This window comes from Sinocyclocheilus anshuiensis, unplaced genomic scaffold, assembly GCF_001515605.1.
Source record: "Sinocyclocheilus anshuiensis isolate Anshui unplaced genomic scaffold, SAMN03320099.WGS_v1.1 scaffold52, whole genome shotgun sequence".
In the NCBI taxonomy this organism is placed as follows: Eukaryota; Metazoa; Chordata; class Actinopteri; order Cypriniformes; family Cyprinidae; genus Sinocyclocheilus; species Sinocyclocheilus anshuiensis.
The window spans coordinates 50,850-68,136 of NW_015554055.1; the positions used below are offsets into that span (position 1 = coordinate 50,850).

A 17,287-nucleotide genomic window follows, 5' to 3' on the forward strand; every position below is an offset into this window, starting at 1 on the left:
ATATATCATAAATGATTTATGTCCATTTTAACTAGATTTCCTTGAAATTGTTACACTGGTGTTTAACAGAGGAAATACATTAGCAGCATATGGCAATACACTGAAGAGAATTACATTTGCCCTGTGAAATCTGGACACATTATCCCACCTGTTCTCTGCGGGATGACCCTGACATTTGCTGCATTAATTGCCACTGGTTGATGAAAATTGACCATAAGTTCTATAATGGTCAATGTGCTTAACTGTTGTAAAGTAGTACCTATGACACATGGACAATCTAATTTTCGAGCCTAACTGTGTTTCTTTTTTTCTTCTCTTTCGTTCTCCAGCCTGTGAGCTCATGAATCAGGGGATACTGGCTTTGGTGTCGTCGACGGGATGTGCTGCAGCCAATGCGCTACAGTCTCTCACGGATGCCATGCACATTCCTCACCTGTTCATTCAGAGAAACGGAGACGGCACACCCCGCGCCGAGTGCCAGCTCAATCCCAGCCCCGACGGAGAGCGCTACACGCTGGCTGCCCGCCCTCCTGTGCGTCTGAATGATGTCATGATCACGCTCGTCTCTGAACTACGCTGGCACAAGTTCATCGTTTTCTATGACAGCGAGTACGGTGAGTGGCCCATCTCCAGTTGGGAGGCTGGTAGGAGGTCAAGGATGGGAGGGCAGGAGTGAAACTGATGTAAAGGGAGACAGTTACTTAGTGACATGACATTTAAAAAAAAAAAAAAGAAAGAAAAAGAAAACGATGCGATCCATCAGCAATGCTTCAAAAAAAATCCTTCATAGTACAAAGACATCAGCTCCGAAGTTAAAATTTGATGTAGGCAGCTGGACTCGGGCAGACTAAAAGGCAGACTGTCAGTTGTTAACTAGCTCCAGCACTGTAGTGTTTTGAAAACCATAAAACTTTCAAGATATATAAAATGTGGACTTGGATAACCTTCTGATTCCTTTATTGAGCCAGTGATGTTCAGCTCTATGTGAATCGAGATTGGCTGTCAATCCAGAATTGTATTTATGTCAGACCTCCGCTGTAACATTAAAGACTACTTTTAACCTGACCTCTCTCGAAATGTAACCTAATGTAACCAAGACTGATTGCTTTTTTACCTTTTACCTTTACCTTATCAGTGCATCCAAACCTTAAACAAACCTCTTTCAGCCTGATCCTGTTCAAAATTTTGGGGTCAGTATGATTTTTGTTTGTTTTTAAAGAAAAGAGAGATAGATCACACTGTAAAAAACAAACAAAAACAAAAACAAAACAATGAATGAAACGGGAATGAATCCTGAAAAAAAATGTATCACGGTTTTCACAAAAATATTAAGCATCTTTTTTCAGCATTGATCATAAGACATGTTTCATTATATTGATTTCCAAAGGATCATGTGACACTGAAGACAATGTCTGACAATTCAGCTTTGTCATTGCAGGAAGAAATTATATTTTAAATGTTTATTTTAAAAAAAGACAATGGTTATTTCAGATAGTAATATTTTACACAATATTATTGTTTTTACTGTATTTGAGATCAAATAATTCCAACCTTGGTCAGTGTAAGAGATGCCTTTTCGAAAATCTTACTGACTCCAAATTTTTGAATGGTAGAGTAAATGGAAAACATGTAGGAAACATTTTAATTCAAACCAGCAGATAAACATTGAAAACCATAATCCTTAAGACTGTCCCCCCAGGAGTGTGGTAGACATGAACGAACGTAATTTCACCCCTCTAGCTCATTTCTGTTTGTGTAAACTGAGAATGATGCAACTCACCCTGTTACAGGAATTCCCGGTCTCAATCATGGTTTTATATAAATCCAAACCTGCCCCTAAGATAATACCAGGCTTGAAGCACATTAGCTGATAATTATTCTTCTCTGTTTTCTAGTCCTATGTGACAGTAAAATGTATTTATGGGTTTGAGTGTTCCTGGAATCTGCTGACAAGTGTTACTACAGTATTTGCCGTTACATTAATAAGGTCTTTAGTTCTACAGCTTTAACTGTAAGTTGGTTGTTCAGACTGAAGTGCGGGGTGTATCGTTTCCTGAAAACAACACTTGTTGTTTGACCTTGAAGGTCTTGTTGGAGAAGGTCAAGCAAAAAGCTCTCTCATAAATATTCTTTGTACTTACTAATGACACCAATTCACACTTAAACTGTAAGAGTCTCCTCTGCAGTGCCGCAGGCTCTGTAACAATTAATTTTAACAAAGGATTTTTGGGTTTATTTAGCTTGCCTTTTTAAGGGATAGTTCACCCAAAAATGAAATGTCCTCACCCTCATGTTGTTTCCAAATATGCGTGACTTTGCACAACACAAAAAAAAGAAGCAATGTGGTGGCTCTTTTTGTCACGCAATTGTAATGAATTCTGAACACAAAACACAATAACAGCAAAATGCACTGCTGTATATTCCAAATAAAAAAAAAAGCCATATGATATTTTTGTTAGAGGAACAAACAAAAATTGAAGTCACACAAAATCCAACCTATAGCTTAATGAAAAAAAATCAGTGTCAAATTTTTGAAAGAAATCGGTCCTTTGAGTCTTTTCAATTAAATGGTTGATTAATTCTAAATGATTTATTCAAGGTTTCACAGCTTGCTTAAAGGGAAAATTATCAGTGGAAAATGACTTGTTCCTCACACAAAGCTGTCATATGGCTGCAAATAGCAGACGAGTGAGATGGACTACTTTTTTCGTTCTTTTTGAAGGTTGACATCCTTGAATTTTTCATTGTTGTTGCATGGAAAAATAAATGACAGAATTTTATTTTTAAGTGAACTCTAACAAGCAAGCAGGCCAAATTTTCTTTTGTTCCCATCTTATCATCTTAAAATCCCCATTATCCCAAGCAAGACTCTTTAGCCCATAGCTCTCTCCTTGGGTTGTTTGCGGTGTTAACAGGCTGCCATCACAGATTCAGATGTCTGGATAAAAAGCAACTCAGATCCATGATGGGGCATTTTAATCCCCCTAGTCAAAGCAGAGCTCCCTTGTGGTCCACATAGCTGAGATCAATTTCAGAAAATATGCAGCTACACTGTGCTCAAAATAGCTCAGCGTTTATGCTAAGGCTATATGTGCTACTGAATTTAGCTTCAAGCAGATTCTGACAATGGGCTGAGATGAGTCAGACCACCAAACACCCAGAAGCAGGTAACATCCTTCAAACCGTATAGCAGAGGTCAGAGGAAAAGCCCTAATCAAGACATAAAACATGATTGATGGTGGTGCAGAGCTCTCAGCACTGAGCATGGCACCCTCCTACAGGAGGACGACGGGATCACTCTGGATCTGTCTCATGGCCTGAAATACTAGACATAAGAGGCTTCTTGGCAAGGCCGTAGGTTTTATTTTAACATTGGATGGGACATTTTGTTGGTCATTTGTTTTTATATTTTATCTATCTGTCTGTCTGTAACGAGGAGGCGTGACAACGGTGTGGGGATCCAAACCCTGCAAACAAGCCTGCACTGGCCCTTTACGGGCCCACTTAGGGCAAGCCTAAGGGCACCCAGCGGGCAGCCCTCACTTAGCCCACACTATTAATCTACAACAGGGGTGCCCAACTCAATCTCCAGGAACAGGATGCACCCCTGATCTATAACAATACATCTGTTTCACTTTAAATACTTTTCAGCTACTATAACTTAAGTCTTTAGGAAAATCAGTTATTATACATCTGAAATGGATGCAGTCACCACATAAAATGTACAGTAGTCAAAGGAATTTCAAATCAATGGATTTATTAAATACAAAATAGAAAACATTCAATTCAGGTTAATACAGCAACATATAGCCACAAATGTAAATACACAAAAGTACAAAAAAAACAAAAGAAAGCAAACAAAGCAATGTAAGATTGTAGGATTTCGTCACGTGAAAGTTGATGTGTTCAAAAGTCTCGTCTGTAGTACATCAATGTCCAAACACTGTCCATAGTTTTAGTTGGCTGATAGCAAATTAATAATACAACCTCTTGTAATGAAAACAAGCCACAGCACTCAAACACCAGACTCTTCCTAACGAACAGTCAAAAATAGTCCAGACTATGGTATCATGTCGAAAAGAACGTTAAATCCATATTCAAACTGGACCATGATATGGTAACCTCACCAATAAAGAGTCCTTCTAAAATGCATACAAATACACTGTGTTAAACTCTTAGCATCAATCCAAACATAGGCCATACATACATGTACCATCTCTGCAAAAAACATCAGCAATGTGCACATTTAAATCCTCCTTAACTCCTTTAGACTGGGCTTGAAATGACACATTTCCCGACCAGGACACAGCACAATGTTTTCAGCAGGTGAGCCATGCTGGCTACTGCTGCTTGCTATTGCTAATTCTCTCTACCACATGGCTTTAATTAAGGAAACCTAAAACACTCTAGCATCCCTAGTGGTAAGGAAGGAAACTGCCCACAAAATTCTTATTAACAGGCTCATGTCTGGCCCACACTGGGCCATCATTGGATTAATGTGGGCAGTCCCATAGTGTGGGCAGCTCACAGAGACCCTACGGTGAGCCCAAAGCTGTGGGCCTCACCTGGGCAAGCCCGCACTGGGCCTGTTTAGGTTTGGTGTGGGCTGGCCCTAGCCCACTGTGCCCGCAAAAGCAGCATGGGCCTTGCAAGGACATGTTTGCATGGAATGCAAGGCTTTATTCCAGAACTAATTCCAAGGCATTTAGGGTCAAAACACCAGCGAACAACAATAGCAGAGGCACGGCAAAAGGGTTATCCATAAAACAGGCAAGGGTCAGGGCAGGCAGCAAGCAATAACAAAAACAAGGTAACAGTCCAGAGTAAAAAACACAAAAACAAGGAAACTAGGAACACAGGAAAACACAGAAAGGCTAACCAACATTTAACCCTTTGAGCGGTATGGTCCCACATATGGGATTTTTATTTCCGTGCCCCTGGGAGTATGGTCCCACATATGGGATTTAGAACGTTCGGTGACGTCACATAACTGCCATATTCAAACTGTGCTTTCGCGCTTTAGCTGGCGCTGAGCCAGAGAGAGAAGTACACTGCGCTTGTCATATCACAATTATGCAGTGTTTTTAACCACATAATGTTTATTTTAGGTTTCAGACATAAATACACATAAGTACTAGTAAAACAATACATTTAGAGTTTGTAAAATAAACATCTATGGAAGCAACAATAACAATCCATTTAAATGTAATTTGCCGATGTTTTATTCATATCAGATACATATAGTGTAAGGAACTATAAAGTTCACTCTATTCTTCACCCAGTTCACCGGCCACTTATTACTTGTATTTCGGGAGAAATTGATGAATTCACGTGCTGTAAATCCAACTGACAGGACTCTGAACTGCAGCGCGAACAAACATGGCGGCGCCCATCTCACTTTTTAGATCATGATCAAGATAATTTAGAAAGGTTTTTAAATGACAAAACACACTCATTTACACATATTTGTGAATCGGAATATCAGATTGTTCATGACGTGGTATGCAAGTTTGTGAATATTTTAAATAAAAAAAGGAAAAACGAAATAAAAGCGATCCATCTAATGCTTACTGGAGACGCGAACCGTTTCAAATGATTCAGTCAGATTTGGTGAACTGTTTCAACCGGTTCACTAAGAAGAACCGGTTAAATCGAACGATTCGTTCGCGAACCGGACATCACTACTGCTTTTGCGCTTTAGCTGGCGCTGAGCCAGAGAGAGACGTGCACTGCTCTTGTCATATTATCACAACTATGCAGTGTTCTTAACCACATAATGCATATTTTAGGTTTCAGATATTTAAATACACATAAGTACTAGTAAAACAATACATTTAGAGTTTGTAAAATAAACATCTATGGAAGCAACAATAACAATCCATTTAAATGTAATTTGCCGATGTTTTATTCATATCAGATACATATAGTGTAAGGAACTATAAAGTTCACTCTATTCTTCACCCAGTTCACCGGCCACTTATTACTTGTATTTCGGGAGAAATTGATGAATTCACGTGCTGTAAATCCGACTGATAGGACTCTCTGAACTGCAGCGCGAACAAACATGGTGGCGCCCATCTCACATTACAGATCACGATCAAGATCATTTAGAAAGGTTTTTAAACTACAAAACACACTCGTTTACACATATTTGTGAATCGGAATATCAGATTGTTCATGACGTGGTATGCAAGTTTGTGAATATTTTAAATAAAAAAAGGAAAAACGAAATAAAAGCGATCCATCTATCATACAGTGTTATTGTGGCCGCGGTGTGTCACGTGACAAGCATGACGCGTTGCCATGGAAACAGTAAGGGTTTACGGAAAGGGTTAATCACCAGCGAAAACAGAGTGTGTGTGCTACTTTTAGGGCCTGTTTACACCTGGTCACTTTATGCATTTTTTCTGATCGGATAGCTATCCGATCGTGAAAAGACCAGGTGTAAATGCCCTCCGAAACGCATTCGAGACGGATATAAATCCGATCGCTCAAACCACTTCAGGAGGCCGCATTCCAGATGAAACTGGACAAGTGTAAATGCATTTGGTTGTTGAAACCACATATGTAAATTTTACTCCTCCCAAAATGTTAAAATAATAAACGTGTGAGAGCGTGTTATAGGCTATATGACATTAGTCAGACTGTGCTAATGCAACATGCATCGCTGCGGACGAGTAGCTAAGTATCTCTTCAGCAAACCGACACGCAAACTGCCGTGAATTAAACTGAAATAGCCTAAGACGCAGACGGTCAACACACAATCATCTTCATTAAAAGTAGTAAGACAAACGTATCTTTCCAGTGCTGATGCCGCGTGCTCTCCTATTGCAGTCTTTGATCTTGAAATGAGCTGATAATTAATAAAATGGAGCCCTTATCTTTTGATTTCGTTGATGTGAACTCCGTTAAATTTAAATATGGCACGGGAATTGAAGATCGGATTTATATCCATTTTGCGACGACACATTTATGTGGCCAAGTGTAAATGGAAACGTTTTAACAAATCCGATAGATATCCGATCAGCGAAAACGCATGAAATGACCAGGTGTAAACAGGCCCTTAAAGTCCTTCTAATGTGAGACAGCTGTGAACTGATAAAGAGATCTGATGAGAGACAGGTGCTGCAATTGATGAGTGCGTGCAAAGGATTATGGGAAATGGAGTCCTGGGTAAAGTGGCAAGAGTCTGGAGTGGAGTGCCCTCTAGTGAAGCTCACAGGCACTCCAGCTAGAGATCGTGACAGAGCCCCCCACCAAGGAGCGGCTTCCAGACACTCCAAACCATCACGGCAGAGCGGGCGGAGCCAAAGACCACCAGGGAGGAGCAGAAGACCACCAGAGCAGAGCTAAGGGCCTCCACGGCAGAGCAGGCAGAGCCAAAGACCACCAGGACAGAGCAGGCAGAGCTGAAGACCACCAGGGCACAGCAGGATCCCACCAGGGCAGAGCTGAATACCACCAGGGCGGAGCTGATGGTGCAGGATACCAACAAGGCGGATCAGGCAGAACTGGAACATAGAGCACAGAGAGGTTAACAATGGCCCCAGGGGCAGCTCATTTGACCATGGCTGGACAGCCAGAGAGTTCAGAAACGACCTCCTTGGTCGGAACAGGACAGACAAAGTGTTCAGAAATGGCCTACTTAGCCATAACAGGATAGGCAGAGAATTCACAGACGGCCTCCATAGCCGTGACAGGACAGAAAGAAAGTTCACAGTTGGCCTCCATAGCCGTGACAGGACAGGCAGAGAGTTCACAGGCGGCCTCTATAGCCGTGACAGGACAGTCAGAAGGTTCATAAACGACCTTCTTGGTTATGACAGGGCAAACAGAGAGTTCAGGAGAGGCCTCATTGGACATTGCATTGTGTGAATTCAGAGGCAGTCTTAGCGACCGTAAAAGGCAGGGCTGAGAATTCATGATTGGCTTCTAGGGCCAAGACTGGTATAACAGGGGATTCACTGACGTCTCCATGACCTCGTCAGTACAGACAAAGAGTTCATAAATCGAACACCCCCGCCAACTCTGGAGGTTCTGCAGCGGATACCGCCACCTCTAGAGTTTCTGCAGGGGATGCCGCCACCTCTGGAGGTCCTGGAGTGGATGCCGCCACCTCTGAAAGTTCTGCAGCAGTAGCAACAGGAGCTTCAACAGACACAGATAGTTCAGAGACGGCACTCGCGGCCGTAACAGAGGCATCAGGTAACAGGGAGAGTTCGATAATAGTATCCGTGGTAGTAACAGATGTGGCAGGGAACACCGCGAGCTCAGGAAAGAGTCCTGCTGTTGTCAGAGGAGGTTCTGCAACGGAGGTTGCCACCTCAGAGGGAACAGGAGCAGAATCTGGGACAGATTCAAGGGCTGGAGTGAACTCTGGGGCAAACTCTGGGACTAAAGTCATCTTTTTACTGTGCTCAGGAGCAGAAGGCCTCACTAGACTAAGGTCAGGGGCTGGAGCGAACACTGAGCTTGACTCAGGAACATAAGCCCTCTCTGGGCTAAACTCGGGAACGGAAGCCTTCTCTGGGCTAGACTTTGGATCAGAAGCCTTCTCTGGGCTAGACTTTGGATCAGGAGCCTTCTCTGGGCTAGACTTTGGATCAGGAGCCTTTTCTGGGCTATACTTGGGATCAGATTCGGGGAGTAGAGTGGGCACCACCACCTCGGGAAGTTCTGCAGCGAAGGCTGCCACCTCTGGGGAAACTACAGTGGTGTGTGCGGCCCAAACACAGAGAATGGCTGTAGCCATAACTGGCAGGACAGGGAGTACATTATCTATTTCCAAGACTGACGGTGTTGTGCCTGGGGAACTAGGGTGAGTAGCGGCAGGCAGGCTTGAGAGTGTTGAAACTTTGTCACTAGAGAACGTGGAAACTAGACTTGGGATCAGGAGCCTTTTCTGGGCTAGACTTGGGATCAGATTCGGGGAGTAGAGTGGGCACCACCACCTCGGGAAGTTCTGCAGCGAAGGCTGCCACCTCTGGGGAAACTACAGTGGTGTGTGCGGCCCAAACACAGAGAATGGCTGTAGCCATAACTGGCAGGACAGGGAGTACATTATCTATTTCCAAGACTGACGGTGTTGTGCCTGGGGAACTAGGGTGAGTAGCGGCAGGCAGGCTTGAGAGTGTTGAAACTTTGTCACTAGAGAACGTGGAAACTGTGTGGCTCGTGAGTGTAGATTCTGCGTAGCTCGTGAGCATAGAGTCTGCGTGGCTCAGCAACGTAGAGACCCTTGGAATGCCAGAAACTCGCACCGACACCAACTGAGAGTCCTCCACGCTCAGGGCCGGCCCAGGCTCTGTTGGTGCCCTAGGGGTGCCCCCCCCCCCCACCATTAAAAAAATCTGAAAATGCAGATTTTTCAAAACTTTACTATAACATAACATAACATAACATAACATAACAACATAAATAAGTAGTAAATAAATTGTGATAATAAATAAACAAATGTGCCGAAAACAGTGTTTTCCTACAGTCACCTGAAGAATAACACAAAAATTAAATTAGAAATTAAATCAACAAAAAAAGTGCAAAAGAAAAAATATTATATTTGTATGTATTTTCTGATTAAATCTGTTAAAATATCGAAGAGACCAGACATGAGCTATACTCCCAAACAGAGAAATGCAACCCACAACTATGCCTACAGTGACAAGTACTTATTACAACAAAGAGAAATATGGAATGCCTAAAATAGTCTAACAGACAACAAAGGCAACAAAATAAAGGCTACATATTGTCATTTATTTGTAGGTGTTAGCCAGCAAGCTAGCTAGTTAATCTATTTAGCATACCCATTTCATTTCCGTTTTGTGCATACAGTGGAAAATGGCATACTTAAACTTAAATTATTTTAATTAATGAATGCTAGATTATAGTCCTAGTCATGGTCTCTTTCAAAAGAAATTTAGTGCACTTTTGGTGAATTAAAAGCAAGCAGTAATGTAACTGAAATTAAAACAACATTACAGAAGCTTAAATTTTTTTTAAAGAAAATAAAGTAAAATTTAAAAAGCCGTTAACTCAAGCAAAAATGTTCCACAGTGTCAGTGTTGCCAGTTAAGATGTTCTAAAAAGGCTATTTCAAAATACTGCATACACATCAAGGGCAAATACACAGTGATTAACTTGTGATTCTTACCTCTATATAGCTCTTTTTTCTGCTCCACTTCTTTGCATCACTTCCTGCCTTGTGCCCCTGATAATTTTCTTTTTTCACTCATTTTTTTAGAAATGATCCTTTCAGAGCACATAAATGGCAAAACTATGCGTGCGCCATGCATAATTAATGCATTATGATGATGTATTATAATTACGTCATGATGCAGAAAGTGTTTAAATTAGTCCAACATGACGTTGTCAAATCTTATGATTTTTCATAATTTGTCAATGTCTATTTTATTCTAACATTATTTTAATTAGTTTGATGATCGATCAGTACAAAAATTTTAATTGTCAGTATTTGCTTAATATATGGGTGTAGGAGTGCACGATGGTTACAAGAGGAAAAAAAACTGTTGTGCGGCGCCCCCCAGTTATTTTGCGCCCTAGGCAACTGCTTATGTCGCCTATGCCACGGGCCGGCCCTATCCACGCTGGATGCCAGCCTCGAACACCTTGTGACTGACTTAGTGTCTTCAAATGCAGCATTCACGATGCTCTGGAACACTGGAGTAGCATCCATGATGGCTGAAGACTGTTGCTTGACATGAGCAGGCTTTAGCGTGGCAGGCTTGTCGTGAGCAAGCTTTGACTTGGCAGACTTGACGTGAGTAGGCTTGGCAGGCTGACGTGACAAGACTCTGGAAGATCAGCTGAGACGTGATGATGCTCTGGAAGATCAGCTGAGACGTGATGAGACTCTGGACGATCAGCTGTGACGTGACAAGACTCTGGATGATCAGCTGTGATGTGACGAGACTCTTGACAATCAGCTGTGACTTGACTTGACTCAGGAAGATCAGCTGTGACTTGACTTGACACAGGAAGATCAGCTGTGACTTGACTTGACTCTGGGAAGTCAGCCATTTTATGAACAGTCTCAGAGTTGTGGTGCTCCTCCACGACCCAAGAGACAGCTGTGAACTGATGATGAGATCTGATGAGAGGCAGGTGATGCAATTGATGGGTTCGTGCAAAGGATTATGGGAAATGGAGTTCTGGGTAAGGTGGCAAGAGTCTCTAGCGAAGCTCACAGGCACTCCAGCTAGAGATCGTGACACTATCTATCTATCTATCTATCTATCTATCTATGTATCTATCTAATTTTATATATTGTTCTATCTGTCCATCTGTCTATATTTGTCAATTATATATTTTTACAATGAATAATAAAAAGACAAACAAAAAATATACAGTGGAATTTAATAATTAAATGTAAAGGCTCTCTGCATTATAGTTCAACAAGTGGTTTTAGTGGTTTAACCAGCTGTTAACTGGGTTGAAAATTACTGCTTAAAGCAATGTAATGCACAACATTGAGTAGGCGTTTTACAAATGAAAACATGACTCTCAATGCTTATATTACAATCAGTCACAACTGTGATGGCTTGAAAAAATAGGCATAAATCTGGTACATTTTGTCCCTAGTGCCCATATCCAAATCTACACCTTTGCCTTTAACTTTTCAACAAAACCATTATTTCATAAAATATGCCAATGTGCACAGCAGATTCTATATTAAAAATAAATGCAATGAGAGGGGTTTTAGACCATATAAAAAGCAGTGACATTTGAGGCGTAGTGCGTAAATGATCTTACATTATGATACCCTGCATGAAAAAGAGAGAAGATAATTTACTCGAGATCTGTTCTCAGTTCTGCTCTCATAACTTCTGTTCCACTGGTGCAGGGACACTGGCGGTACAAATTGAAAACCGCAGGCTGCGGGTGTGTTAAACACACCCAGAATCTGATCGCAGGGAAAGCTGATCTCAGTGAGCTGTTACTCCATACAGATGGTTGAAATACCAGAAAAGTAGTTCAGCTGTTTAGTGAGATTTGTCCCCAAATGTGTTAGATTTGAGAGAGATTGTGATCAGCGAAACTCCACTTAAACAACACAGCATAAACCAGGAGTTGATATGTCAACATATTATGTGTTTATGTACATAGCCTGCATAAATGGGAAATACGAACCAATCAGACTGAACTGAACTTTATGTTTATTTTATACTGCCAATAAAAGTACAGCAAGTTACTTCTGTTTGGCTGATTGGTCTGTAATCAATACCAGGACATTTTGAAATGGATTTAGGTGGGAATCAGGTTGCAGTGGCATATATCGTTTGTTATAACATCATTTTTCTCTTGGTAAGCTTGATTAAGGCTGTAGACTCTTTTATTGCTAATTGTAAAAATGGTACCACTAATTATGTATTTTTAAATAGTATTACAGAAACTCATCTCATTATTTGCATTGATTTACTCAGTTATTCTAGCCAGCTGCATTTCAGGCTATTATTTTTTAGAAGGACAAGTAAACAGACTTGAAGAATTGCTGTGTGAAAAGCTTTCATAGCGTTTGAAGTTAACATTATTTATCTCTTCACTGGAGTGAACAGAAATATGAAGGACACTTCTGTAGTAACCTTTCAGGCAAATTGATTTTGCTAATAAATCTGGTTTTCAACTAAATTAATAGTTTCCATGATCTAATGAACAGTGGAGTAGAGTATTTGTGTAAATGTATTTAGTTACTGTACCTAAGTATCTTTTTGGCTGTTTTACTGAGTATCAAAGGTATTCACATATGAGTCGAGGACACGGCTGCAGCCGGCGATGAGGCCGAAACCAGCACACCCATTGACTTTTTAATTTTACTTAACAGTATTTTAAATATCGATATATTGAAGACATAATTTTGAAGCATACTGGTTTACCTATGCCCTTTGTGAGCACTTCAGCTTCATTGAGACTTGAGTGTTTGTAGACGTATAAGAGGCTGTTGTGACGACCTTGATTTATTGCAATTTTGAGGTGTTCAGTTTTATTTTTATTTTAGTAAATAAACACGATTGCTTTCTGCACAAATTAACTGTTTCTTGTTTTTCATTCGTATGTCTCCTAGGTGTTGAGGACTAGTGCCACTTGAGCATCTTGAGGTACTCTTTACACCTTTGCTAATGAAAGAGGAATGTGTGTTTGTTTGGTTTAAAATACTGTAACTATTTTGTTGTTGGCATCAGTCAACTTCTGTGCAATGTTAGATTATTACTAACTTTGGTGTGGGAGTGTCAGTTTCTTGTCAACTGATTCTCCCTTGAGCTGCCTGAACCCCTCTTTTACAGTATTTTGTGTACGGGCACACAGGCAATCTGTTGTATGTTTAATGATGACTTCTGCCTTTACGTTTTTACAGTTTTTAACATATTTGTAATGTTCTGGATGTGCTCTTGTGGTCCCCTGGTCAACTTTGTTGAACTGCTGTGATTTATGCTGAAGTCTCTCTCTTATGTCAGAATATGAGTGTAATAATAGAGTTTGTGTCATAATTTGCTGCTTTTGCACAAGAGGATGATGAACCTTTCTTAATTGGCTCCCTCTTCAAGACAAGCAGAACCCATCTGTAAGTGAGACAGAGAGGAAGAGAGAAACACAGAGGCTTCATTTTACATTCAGCGCATGTCTCTGGGCAGTTCATATCACAGACAGTTAAATGAGCAGCAGTTTTCAGGACTGTGAAGATTCTGCAATGCCGTCACGTGGATCCAATCAACAGCATGTCAACCAAACCCCCTCTCGTTTAATAGGACATAAGTATTCCAAGTCTTTCCAGGAAGAGCGCTCCCCATGGCCTTCATGAGCAATACTCATACTCCGGCCCCCGGATCTCTGTACAGCAGGCCAGTGGATTGAGACACAAAAAGAATCATAAAAAGAAACCACAGATGAAATGATTTTACCATCTCCTAGCAACTGTCTAGTTATCTTTGTAGTGGATCAAATGATGACGTTTCATAACTGCTAACCTTATGCAGAACCAATTAAAAACATGTTTTGAAAGGTTGTTTACAATGACCTTTAATGCAAAGAACAAGCATCCTGAGGTCCATTAATCACAATGTGCGTCATGTTGTGAAGATGCATTTGTAAAATACTAAACTAATGTATGGTTAATAAGTAACAATTTTGGTCCACTACACAGTCTTTGTTGTTGTAATTTTCAAATTTGTTTAACTATGAACTTATTCCTCAGTAATATTCTACTAACTATATCGTGAGCAACATTCTGCTTTTATCAAACTGTAGGTTTTGTATTCAAGAGCTTGCTGATTACATCATGATATGGCTGTCTATTTGTTTTTGCTGCTTTACTCAAGACGAAGCTCCAAATCCAACAGCAAGCCTTGTATTTTATTTTTCGGCCCATTATTTTCATTACAAAGAAAGGAACAGAAGAACGTCAAACTGTTCATTGTTAGAGCTCCATTGATTCCCTCTAAACCTCCTTCACTTTTGCCCAGTGAGACGGCAGCTTGTATATGCCTTTAGATATATAATTACACTCTTTAAGCAAATCCAATTTGTTTCTCAAAAGACTTCTCTCAGCTCTTTCTTTCCACAGATTTCCACATTGTTTGTTTATATGTTTCTGAGACTGTCTCCTTAAGGGAGTAAATTTTTTTCTTCAGTTTGTAACTACAGCTGTGATAACTGAATTATGATGGTATGGCGAAACTAATCTCTGTGAGTTTGGGGAAATTGAAGTGTTTGTGCGTTGGGAATGTCAATGGGTCATTCTTAAAGGGGTGGTTCACTGTTTTTTTTCTAGGCTTGATTGTGTTTATGGGGTGCAGTCTAACGTGTTAATGCTTCGTTTTAAAAAAAAAAACACATTATTTTTCACATCATTTACCATTATTCCACACCGCTCTGTCCCTTTTCTGAGAAATACGCTGATCATTTCCTGCTTTTATGAAGCCCCGCCCTCAGAAATAGGCGATGGGCTCTGATTGGTTAGCTAGCCCAGTGTGTTGTGATTGGCTAAACCGCCTCTAGTGCACATCTAAATGTCCCGCCCCTGACCTCAGCAGCATGTGCTCCGGTTGTGTAAACAACGCCGTCGTTAATATCGTTTATCAGTTTGAGCCCGATTGAGAAGCAGAGGATATTATTGAAGAGGATCGTGCAGAACCTGTGCAAGCATGGCTTTTAATGCTAGTGTAGCATCTGCGTAAAATCATGGATGGTCTTTGGGGTTTTATGGCTTAAGAGACCCCTTTTAGCCTTTGACATTTGCCTATAAATTACAGTCCTGGCCACCTTTCTTTATTTAGACAATAATTAATCAGTTACAACTGTATCTGGTATATGCATGTGTTGTTTGTATGTTTCCCTATTGTATTAGCCTAGTTACAATTCTTTATTTGAATTAGTTAGACTCTCAATGCTTATATTCAGGTATATGAGTGAATCTCTGCTTTAAGATCTTCTAGATGTTTCGTTCTTGGTATCAAAATGATCTGCTCTTTATTCCTCAAACAATGATGTACACTATGTGTTCGTGAAATGCATCATACTATTTGTACCATATTTTGGGTAAAACTCCAGACCGGCCATAAACACAAGAACATTCCAACTGGAGCTACTTCTCTAAGTTTGTCTATGGCGATTCACACAGGTATGTGTTACTCCGCAGCGGTGACGACCCGACCAGGCTACAATAGTCCAAATATAAGTACTTATTATAAGTGTACCGTAGGGATTCGGAATAAGACAAAAACGCGGTTTGGAAGATGAATTCATGATGTACTCGCTCATTATATACATTTTGCAAATTTTGAACACAGAAAAAGTTACATAGTGCTGCTTTAAAAGACGATATCTCCGTTTGCATTGAACTTTCAGCTTCGTAACTTTGCAGATATTGTTTATGCTCAAACAGCAACATTACACACTAACGTTAAAATGTGAAATCACAAACAACCACCCCTTTAAGTCACACCTAAGTCATTAACATCAAGAAAGGAGCAAAATATGACATTCACTGATTGAATTTGGTGATGCCTAGGTATTCATTTATAAAGTGTGTTTCAGCATATACTGTAGCATGTGCATATATTTTCATATTCGCATAGAACCTGATACCATTTTTTGACATATAAATTGATTTAAAATCTGTTTAGGTTCATAATATTTAATTACTGCAAATATATTTTGACTTAGTTAAATATGTTAAGCTTATTCAAGAGGTTCAAATTCAATTCCTCCTGATGTATTTGCTGAAGTTCATTCATCAGCTTAAAGCAGTGTGAAGTAACATTTTCCATTAACTGGACTTCTTAGCTAATAGCACCAAGGCTATATCTGGCCTTGCGTTCTCAATTGTGCTGTTAATGTAGAAAGCATGCTTTAGTCCTGCTCTTAAATGGTTAAAATTCTGACTCTTTTACAGAAATAACAGCTGCTTGAAATGATTATGTGCTACTTCTCAGTACTAGTGAATACTGAATGTCTACTGAAGCACTGCTAACATCACTAAATATAGTGACACTCAATCACCTGTAGGTTAAATTGACCTATTTTCATGGAGCTTCTTAAAAATTCCTCACAATTTCGGTCAACCTTCTTTTTTCCTTTTCTAATTTTAACAATGTGTTTTTTTATAGCACATGCTTCATTACACTTTGTCTCTTTTGGCTGAGATATTAATTCATCTGTTTGCCAATTCATTTTCTAAAAGTTACACGTGTCACTAGTGATGTTACATTCAACACCGAAGCTTCGAAGCTTGTATCAAAAAAACAACACATTTGACATTGAAGCACTGTAGCAGCTTGATACGTTTTGAGAAAAGCACGTGATCTATGACGTCCGAAGCTTCATTCGTCTGAAAACCACATGACTGCTTCAGTATCTGGTTCAAACAAAGCAAACCTCAGCACCGTTTCCTTTACATTATATTATGTGTTAGCGTTGTTTTTTATCGTAATTTATGTATTGAGCTTAAAGATGAACTTTGGCCATGAAATATCAGTCTAAGGACTGAGGCAGAGTTAAAATAAACATAGATTTAATTTATGAATTTATGTTTTATTTATTTTACTTATTTTAGTGTGAGTACACCGACACAAAAGAAAGACTTTGACAAACATTTATATAAGATTTAATAAAACAAAAAACCAGTTGTAGAACCACATGTGAAACCACTGGCTGTAATGGAACACAACACTTTGGAAGGTGTCATTTATTTTTATGACCACTAGATAGCCACAGCATAAACTGTTTTAAAAAGCTTTGAGTAATGAACCTTTTTCCAATACAATTGTGATGAAAGCTT

General features: G+C 40.0%; 1 protein-coding gene across 1 annotated transcript in view; it reads left to right on the forward strand.

Moving 5' to 3' along the window:
* Window positions 1-333: 333 nt before the first annotated feature.
* Window positions 334-17,287, forward strand: part of LOC107668500 (glutamate receptor ionotropic, delta-1-like) — a 91,770-nt gene continuing 74,816 nt past the window's right edge. The window contains exon 1 of the mRNA XM_016460387.1: window positions 334-614. Coding sequence (XP_016315873.1) covers window positions 341-614 — 274 coding nt within the window. The 5' untranslated portion in view covers window positions 334-340. The remainder of the gene's footprint in view (window positions 615-17,287) is intronic.